Below are 9703 nucleotides of genomic sequence, written 5' to 3'. Positions count from 1 at the left end.
ACACATACACAGAGTGAGAGATAGACACACATACACACTCTGTGTGCTGTCCTCTCTCAGGTTCGACTTCTCCGTGACGGTCATCGCTTTCCTGGGTTTGATCGCTCTGGCCTTCCATATGGAGCCATTCTACTTCATTGTGGTTCTGAGACCACTGCAGCTGCTCCGGTGTGTGTGTGTGTGTGTGTGTGTGTGTGTGTGTGTGTGTGTGTGTGTGTGTTTTCCTTGATAGAGATTATCATTATCATTGATGATATTGAAAACCATAAGGTTATCACTATTCCATGAGGCAGTTTCCATGTTGGGTTTAATAAAGATGTTGCCATGGTGATGTAGACACTGTTGCTGTTGTGCTCCATAGACTCTATTTATTTTGTGCTGATTTTATTTTTAACACTTAATTATGTAAATGTATATTAATTTCGTTTGTGTTTGTGTGTGTGTTTGTGTGTGTGTGTGTGTGTGTGTTACTCTGCAGGTTGTTTAAGATTAAACAGCGTTTCCGTAACGTGTTGGACACCATGTTTGAGCTGTTTCCCCGCATGGCCAGGTGAGGGCGCTGTAACTACCTCCATCACCTCATATAACTTTTACCTGTATATTACACCCTTATACACCTGTAATATCTCTCTCTCTCTCTCTCTCTCTCTCTCTCTCTGTCTCTCTTCCCCTCTCTCTCTCTGTCCCTCTCTCTCTCTCTGCCCCCCCCCTTCCTCTCTGTCTCTCCGTGTCTCTCTCTCTCTGTCTGTCTGTCTCTCTCTCTGTCTGTCTCTCTCTCTCTGTCTGTCTCTCTCTCTCTCTCTCTCTCTCTGTGTCTGTCTCTCTCTCTCTCTGTCTCTCTTCCCCTCTCTCTCTCTTCCCCTCTCTCTCTCTGTCCCTCTCTCTCTCTGTCTCTCTCTCTGTCCCCCCCCTTCCTCTCTGTCTCTCCGTGTCTCTCTCTCTCTCTCTCTCTCTCTCTCTCTCTGTGTCTGTCTCTCTTTCTCTCTGTCTCTCTCTCTGTCTCTCTCTCTGTCTGTCTCTCTCTCTCTCTCTTTCTCTCTCTCTCTCTGTGTCTCTCTCTCTCTCTCTCTCTCTCTCTCTCTCTCTGGTTTGTAGTCTTGGACTGACTCTCATCATCTTTTATTACTCCTTTGCGATTGTCGGCATGGAGTTCTTTGCTGAGGTGGTCTATCCCAACTGCTGCAAGTGAGATCTGGACACACACACACACACACACACACACACACACACTAAATTTAAGTTAAATAATAATAATTACATGTTTATAACATGATTTCAGCACCAGCACCGTCGCTGATTCGTATCGGCAAATCAACGTAACCGTTGGCAACCACACAGTGCTGCAGGAGGGCTACTACTATCTCAACAACTTCAACAACATCCTCAGTAGCTTTGGTGCGTTCTCTCTCTCTCTCTCACACACACACACACACACACACACACACACACACACACAGTGTATGTAAGCTTTGCACAGTCTGTGTTTGATGTCTGTCTCTTGCAGTGACGTTGTTTGAGCTGACTGTCGTCAATAACTGGTATATCACTATGGTAAGCCCCGCCTCCTTCATTGTGATTGACAGATACATAGGTCTGTATAAAGCTGATTAGATGTTATGTTTGTATTACAGGAAGGTGTGACATCACAGACAAGTCACTGGAGTCGCCTTTACTTCATGACCTTCTACATCGTCACCATGGTGTGTGTGTGTGTGTCTCTGGGTGTGTGTGTCTGGGTACGTGTGTCTGGGTGTGCCTTTGTCTGTGTGTGTATCTGTGTCTTTGTCTGTGTGTGTATCTGTGTCTTTGTCTGTGTGTGTACGTGTGTGTGTGTACGTGTGTGTGTGTTGTACTTGTTTCACTCATGCCTGGTCTGTTGCAGGTTGTCATGACTATAATTGTGGCGTTCATCCTTGATGCGTTTGTCTTCCGGATGAACTACAGTCGCAAAAACAGAGAACCACAAGATGACCTGGAAGGTTCTAGATACATTTATTTGTGTGTGTGTGATATTACTGAGCTTGCACTCAGAAGAACACTTTATTAACTGAAAAAAAAATGTTTGATGGATGACATGCAATAAACATAAAAAAATAATAATGTGTGTGTGTGTGCGCGTGTGTGTGTGTGTGTGTGTATTAGATGAGAAGGGGATTGTGTTTGAAGTGGAAGTTTCTCGTGCTGAAGCTTTACAGACGCTGGAACTTTACAAACACACACTTGCTGGGACGAACATCAGCTCGCTACAGGAAGTGTGTGTGTCCATGGAGAGGAATGGAGTGAGTGCACACATACACACACACATTTTAGGGTACAGTGGGGAACCAAAACAAACATGGAAAATGTTTCCCACTTCTAAACACATTTCTGCCCCGCCCACTTTTAAACAAATTTCTGCCCCGCCCACTTTATTACTAATTATCAGCACTCTGACGCATTTGTGTGTTATTTGTTGGATAATTCTGTTTTTTTTCTTAACCCTAGCACTCCAGTCTCGTGTTCCAGGGTCGAAGGTCACGCACTAAAAGTGACCTGAGCATGAAGATGTATCAGGAGGAGATACAGGTAGAGACCAGAGACAAACGCGATTAATTCAAGTAGACACTCTGACCTGTCCCTCTCTTTTCTGTCCCACTCTGAAAACTCTGACGTGTTTTTCTCACATTAAACAAAGACATTAACAAGATTTTAACTCCTTGATGTCTAAAAGCTAATGCAAACACATCGGACACACGCTAGCTGCTAGCTAGCACTTGCAAGATGCTAATAAAGGAAGCAATTAGCTTGCTAAGTAGATCAGTGCTATCACTGTCTCTTGTTGATGTGTGTGTGTGTGTGTGTGCGTGTGTGTGTGATTCCAGGAATGGTATGAAGAATATTCTAGAACGAATCTACCTCAGCCTGACCGTGCGCTTCCCCCGGACCTGGACAGCTCTGATCCTACACACAGCATCAACTGAGACACACACACACACACACACACTCCTGGATAAATATTCTTTTATGTAGACGATCACCTTCTCAGCCATCGTTCTCCTCCTAATTAAAGGCTGTGCCGCGGGTTGCCATAGCGACGACCCTTTCCTAAATTCTGAAACAACATCCAGGTCACACCTAGCAGAACTGATTAGCCAACAGAAAGCCTTATTTCTCTTCGCATATACTCATGGTTTCGTGACCAATCAGGGATTGGACCAGCTGTGGGACTGCACTCGGGTCCAGGAAACGTTTGAGTGTGTTTTATTTTTCAGAAGCACAAACCACCTTCTGAGCTTTTCTGTTTTTTACCTCAGCGATCGCTGGGTTTCACCGAATTCAGTGTGAAACGAATTGAACATAAATTTTCTTTTCCTCTCACACATGCGCGCGCACACACACACACACACACACACACGCACAGAAAGGTCTGGCTTTAGCAGCTAAACACACCAAGTTCTCAATTTCTGCTAAACCCAGAATGTAATTAGCATTAAAGTCGGTGAATAACGAGTCTTTCAGCACATAATACTGTCCAGATTCTCGTACATAAGCTCCATATCTAAACATTAAAACAATACTTTTGCTCCAGAATGCTAACTCTGTAGCTTGTGTTAGCGAATGTGCCGTGCTAACTGATCCTTCCTAATGTTTATTCGCAGTTAGCCCCCTTGTTAGCTCAGACCTTCCAGTTCCCATAGCAATAATCTGGGCTAAACAAACAAACAAACAAACAAACCAGATTCTTCTCGTCCATTTCTAAAACCAAGTAAGAAACCCTTTACAGTGCTAACCACGCTAACAGTCACATATCCGTCACATTCCATCATGCTACACGTTCCCTAATCAGCTCAGTCGTGATCTCGACTCATTTTTGTTTTCTTGAAATTAATCAAAAAGCAGTCTGAAAATAGCTGAAGTGCTAATGTCATGCTATGCTAATGCTATACAGGTGCACATGACGCCAAAAAAAAAAAGAAACGTTTTAAATCTGTTTTAAAAAGAAAAACTCAAGAGATTATTATCTGATTATTAGCAAAAAAAAAAAAACCAAAACAAAAAACTTGTTAGCTAATTCTAAAATTATGAAAACCTCCTCAGCTAGCTAGTAGATTATCCTAGCTTAGCATGAAAGATTAGCAGCTTATCCACATGGTAGACAGATGTTTACAGGCTATGAAATGAAAGCACCGAGGTGTTAAAGCAGGATTCGGGATTCTTATATTATCGCAAGTATTAGCCCCTCTCCAGTAACTCACCGTTAGCCACATTAGCACCTTTTACACTTCTCCGTTTTTTGAAGTATGTTTGTTGTTTTTTTTGTTTGTTTTTTTTCTCATCGCTAATTCGCTAATAACGTTTACTACCACCCCTGATCCTTCAGAATGGATTTATTTGTACGCAGATTTTATTCTGTGAAGCCTGGACATCTTCTCCGCAGGCGTCTTGTTGACCTCCAGTATTTTAACTCGGTGTTTTTTATAGAGTGAGTTTACTACATTTTAAGGACAGATGTGTTCTATATATATAAACATATTTGTGAATATTTGCTTTACTAGTCTCTCCGTAAGAGTTTCTATTTAATTTGAGGTGTAACGAGTGCGCAGTGATGAAGCGGTTAAACTTTTCTCCGACGCTAAACCCCGGGATTAGCCGAAGGTCCGAGCGGAGGTTTAGCACACGGCTGCTGCTCACACACCACTTTTCTATTCCTTCTTCTTTTGTATGATAACGTATTGAATCTATTAAACGATTCATTCCAGTTACTTTGCTGTGGTCATTTATTATATTAATGCCATTGTAGTGGTCAGTGTGATTGTGAACGTGTCACACCGATGCGTTCTAATGTAATCTATTTGGATTAAAATGTTTATTGAGCCGCACAGACTGCATCAGATATCTAGCAAAGAAATCTAAACAGCACATATTATTTTATTTCAGATGTTTTCTAGTGAAAATCCCCTGAACTGCATTCACGTGTATGTCCACTAGAGGGTGTCCACTAGTCCACTAGTGTTTCACCGTCACAATATTATCCAGCACTGCTGTTGCTGTTGCTGTTGCTCTGAACTCAACCGTTTCACTCTAAAATACCAGGCGTGTGTACACTATATTACCAAAGGTTTTGGGACACCCCTCCAGATCATTGAGTTCAGGTGTTGTTTTTCAGGGGTTGGGCTCGGCCCCTTAGTTCCAGTGACGGGAACTCTTAATGCTTCAGCTTCATACCAAGACATTTTGGACACTTTGTGGGAACAGTTTGGGGATGACCCCTTCCTGTTCCAACATGACTGCACACCAGTGACCAAAGCAAGGTCCATAAAGACATGGATGAGTGAGTTTGGTGTGGAGGAACTTGACTGTCCTGACCTCAACCCCATAGAACACCTTTGGAGCGGAGACTGCGAGCCAGACCAAAAGTTTTGGGACGCCTGCGTGGAGTTGTCCCGCCTTTTACAGCTATAACAGCTTCAACTCTTCTGGGAAGGCTTTCCACAAGGTTTAGGAGTGTGTTTATGGGATTTTTTAACCATTCCTCTAAAGGTGCATTTGTGAGGTCAGGCAGTGATGTTGGACGAGAAGTCTCCAAACTCTAAATCAACCAAGGCAAAAACTGACAGGAAAAAGAACATTTTATTTTTCAGAAAATGTTCATTACGCATGTCTTTTGAAAATTTTATGATAATTCATGAATATTTTACATTATATTAGTATTATTGACTGTAAGATACCAATCCAGGAAGTGATCACATGATGAACGAATGAACGTCTCGGGCCAGAAGACTCTGGAGATGAACGAATCATTTCTGTTTCCTCCACAGACTGCAGAGCCGAAGCCTGTGAGGCTGTCAGGTGATGAACGAAGGACTCGGGAGATGAACTGATCATGTTTCCCGTAATGAACCTGTGGGATGTTGCTCAATATGCGTGGTCAATACAAAATGAACGAATCACTCTCTGAGACGACTCGTTGCTCCCAAGTCATATTAAGGATTCGTTCAGAATGAATGAATCGTTCCTGAACGATACAGTGGTTTAGTCTCTGCTCTACACTAAAAACAAATGAAAAGGCTTCAGAAAAAGTTTCATAATATTTTATAGTTTTCCAAAATAAGGATTTTATCTCTTTTCCCTTCTCGGTTGGAAATTCCTGCTCTGGAGGGTAAAATCCCCACATTTCACAAGTCTGAGTTTAATGATTGACCTGAGTGTTTATTCAGCAGACAGAAATGATTAGCACGTCCCTTTAAAGAAGCCCTCGGTGTAGAAGGTCAGAGATCTCAGCCATGAAGATGGAGAGAAACGTGCTCTACATGCTCGTGGTGTTTCTGCTGATGCCGGTGCCGAGCAGGATGCAGGAGATGGAACCTCAGGGATCTTCTCAGGATCTGTGCGGTGAGCTGAAGCAGCTCCGTGAGCTGGTGTATCAGCAGGCAGCCACGTTATCCGAGATGAAGGTGAAGATGGAGTACATGGAGAAGGAGAAGGCAGGTGAGAAGATGCCACGCTTCCCTCCATCACACTCGCTGTCTGTGTCACTGGTCCTATCATTTCTGCTTTCTTGAGGTGAAGGTCTCCGAGTGTCGAGGTTCACGTGATTACATTTAAAAACCTTCAGATGTAGATGTGAAAATTGAAACTAGATAAATTCCGCTCAGAAACTAGATAAATTCCGCTCGCTAGTTAGCTTTCACTTGCTAGATTAGTTTCTACTCGGTCCTTAGATTCCACTCGCTAGCTTTCTGTCACTCACTAGCATCCTTCATCTCGCTGGTTACTCTGAGTGTTTCACTGATGTACTGATGTGAGGAAAGAGAAAGCCAGTGTGAAGCAGGAGGAGAAGGTGAGGAACGTATCAGACAGAGAAGGTTCTCTTGTGGTTTCTAGGAACATTAGAACATTAGAACATCTGAAACTACTCTAGTGTTCTTTATTCCCAAGCACAAGGAGAGGAGCTGAAGGCCGTGAAGAACGAACTGGAGAGCATGAAGAAACTAAACGCTGGTAAACTCAACACTCAACCCTTAACACTCAACATTCCACACTCCATACTCAACACTCAACACTCCACACTTAGCACTCAACACTTATCCCTTAACACTCAACATTCCACACTCCATACTCAACACTCAACACTCCACACTTAGCACTCAACACTTATCCCTTAACACTCAACATTCCACACTCCATACTCAACACTCCACACTTAGCACTCAACACTTATCCCTTAACACTCAACATTCCACACTCCATACTCAACACTCCACACTTAGCACTCAACACTTATCCCTTAACACTCAACATTCCACACTCCATACTCAACACTCCACACTTAGCACTCAACACTTATCCCTTAACACTCAACATTCCACACTCCATACTCAACACTCCACACTTAGCACTCAACACTTATCCCTTAACACTCAACATTCCACACTCCATACTCAACACTCAACACTCCACACTTAGCACTCAACACTTATCCCTTAACACTCAACATTCCACACTCCATACTCAACACTCAACACTCCACACTTAGCACTCAACACTTATCCCTTAACACTCAACATTCTACACTCCATACTCAACACTCAACACTCAGGAGATGTGGTAGCTTAGTAATTAAGGTGTTGGACTTGTGATCAGAAGGTTGTGAGTTTGAATCCCTGGTCCACCAAACTGCCACTGCTGGGCCCCTGAGCATGAGTCTCTCTGGATAATACCAAATGCCAGAAATGTAAATGTACTCAACACTCCTCACTCAACACTTAACACGTAGCACCCGATGCTGTAGTGGTGTTAATTAAGAACTGTACCGGCGATGAATCAGCACTTCATATTAACACCAGTATGTTTTTACTTTTTTTTTGACGGCGTCTACATGATGTAAATTCTGTCCATCGTGTTGACAGAGCGTCCGAAGGTGGCGTTCAGCGCCGGATTACCTGCAGGACAGAATGGACCTTTTAACACCGAAACCACGCTGGTCTACAGTAAAGTCATCAGCAACATCGGAGGAGCTTATAACCCATACACAGGTCTGGTAACTAACACAGATCATCAACACCACTGACCCCCAGTTACGGTCAGCCCGAACATACGCATGCTACTCTTTTGACCAAATTGGTGTGTGTGTGTGTGTGTGTATTGCAGGCGTGTTCACGGCTCCAGTCAGAGGCGTGTACTACATCCGCTTCACGGCCGCCGCCTACAGCAGTAACAACCACAACATGGGAGTTCACCTGTACAAGAACAGCCAGCAGGTCATGCACCTGGGCGAGTACGACAAAGACGGAACTGCCAGACATGTGTCCGGGGCTCTGGTGCTCGAGCTGGACGCCGGGGACGTGGTGTACCTCCGCCTCCTCACCAACTATGCCCTCTACGACGATACGCTGCTCCGCAACACCTTCAGCGGCTTCCTGATTTTCCCTTCATAACAAAATCTCTCTCTCTGCGGCACGCCTGACACGACATCCAGTGTTTACGCTTTACCCTCTGACACCGGAGACTCCTTCCAGAAACACTCTTCCCCTAACAGAAAACTTTAGAAACAGAATTGTCCACAGCGACACGTGTTTTTCAATTCTTTTTGCATAGCATTTTTCCCTCAGGTCTCAGTAGTTTATTGTACGCCGTAAACACCATGCAATTTACTGCGTGTCGTAATCTCTCTCCTGCGTACGGCACGTGGAAATTTTAGTTGCCACGTCTGTTTGGATGTAAACGTGTCACGTTGATGTGTGGGTCTCGCACTGTTTATGCATAAATAGATGTAGACTCCTTGATTAGGCGACTCTGTCGTCACATTTCTCACATCATTTTCACGTTTTCCTCGACACATAAATAATATGGCTGTTAACGTGGCTCTCAGTCTGTCCTGATTTATTGGGATTAAAATGTTTATTTAGCACCACAGACTCGATATAAGGCTCAGGTAATATTTTATGCGTATCTATATTCCGCTTTATTTGCCGAAGTTTCCTTGAACCCTTGAATAAGTGAGTATCCGCTGAACTGCATTCGCGTGTGTGTCCACCAGAGGGCGGTGTTTCACCACAAAGAGATTATTCGGCGCTGCTGCTCTGAAAATGCAAAAATGTGTTGACTCATGTCAAAAATATCAGCAGTGTGTGTGTGTGTGTTTGTGTGTGTGTGTTGTCTCGGGTGTCATTGGTTTAGTCTCAGCTCCGGTGACCTTTCACCTCTGTTATCTCAGTTCTCACTAGTAATATGAACCGTTATAAACAACACTGGGCCACTTCCTGTTTTTCTCCTTTTTCTCTTCTGCAAAGAGATCTTTAGAGTTTTTAAGGCATTTCTTATAAAACCAATCTAAAACAAAAACAAAAATTCAGGTCAATATGTCTGTTTATATGTCGTTTCATTCCTCAGCTGTTCAGTTGAAATGTATGGAAATGTAACTGCAACTGAAATCCTGGAAACACACACACACACACACACACACACATTATATACAACCTATGTTGTAAAGCCTTGTATATGGAGGATCAAATAAAAAATACCCTTTCATCAAAAATATCACAAAATATTAATACACACACACACACACACGCAGACTGACATGCAGACTGACATGTGTCTCTCTCTTTCTCTCTCTCAAGCACACACACACACTTGGACCCACACACACGCATATATATTCAAACACAGACTAAAATCTCTCTCTCTCTCTCTCTCTCTCTCTCTCTGTGTCTCTCTCTCT

At 43.3% G+C, this 9703-nt stretch overlaps 2 protein-coding genes across 4 annotated transcripts in view; both read left to right on the top strand.

Annotated features, from left to right (window-relative positions):
- Positions 1-4738, top strand: part of tpcn1 (two pore segment channel 1) — a 22627-nt gene extending 17889 nt beyond the window's left edge. For 2 of the 3 annotated variants that reach the window (XM_058383461.1, XM_058383463.1), the window contains exons 17-26: positions 61-168; positions 479-550; positions 1096-1185; positions 1280-1395; positions 1505-1551; positions 1632-1700; positions 1883-2000; positions 2143-2279; positions 2485-2565; positions 2862-4738. In XM_058383461.1, the coding sequence (XP_058239444.1) occupies positions 61-168; positions 479-550; positions 1096-1185; positions 1280-1395; positions 1505-1551; positions 1632-1700; positions 1883-2000; positions 2143-2279; positions 2485-2565; positions 2862-2960 (937 nt within the window). In that variant the 3' untranslated portion in view covers positions 2961-4738. The remainder of the gene's footprint in view (positions 1-60; positions 169-478; positions 551-1095; positions 1186-1279; positions 1396-1504; positions 1552-1631; positions 1701-1882; positions 2001-2142; positions 2280-2484; positions 2566-2861) is intronic. The other variant, XM_058383462.1, reaches the window with a different exon arrangement.
- A 1475-nt stretch (positions 4739-6213) lies between these two features.
- Positions 6214-8890, top strand: LOC131348475 (complement C1q-like protein 2). Its single transcript, XM_058383467.1, has 4 exons — positions 6214-6468; positions 6919-6981; positions 7890-8015; positions 8131-8890. The coding sequence occupies exons 1-4, from the start codon at positions 6264-6266 to the stop codon at positions 8415-8417; spliced, it is 681 nt and encodes a 226-aa protein (XP_058239450.1). The 5' UTR covers positions 6214-6263; the 3' UTR covers positions 8418-8890.
- Positions 8891-9703: the final 813 nt, after the last annotated feature.

This window comes from Hemibagrus wyckioides, linkage group LG28 (genome assembly GCF_019097595.1).
Source record: "Hemibagrus wyckioides isolate EC202008001 linkage group LG28, SWU_Hwy_1.0, whole genome shotgun sequence".
Classification (NCBI taxonomy): Eukaryota; Metazoa; Chordata; class Actinopteri; order Siluriformes; family Bagridae; genus Hemibagrus; species Hemibagrus wyckioides.
The sequence above is the reverse complement of the archived record's forward strand: the minus strand, read 5'-3'. Positions and strand labels throughout refer to the sequence as shown.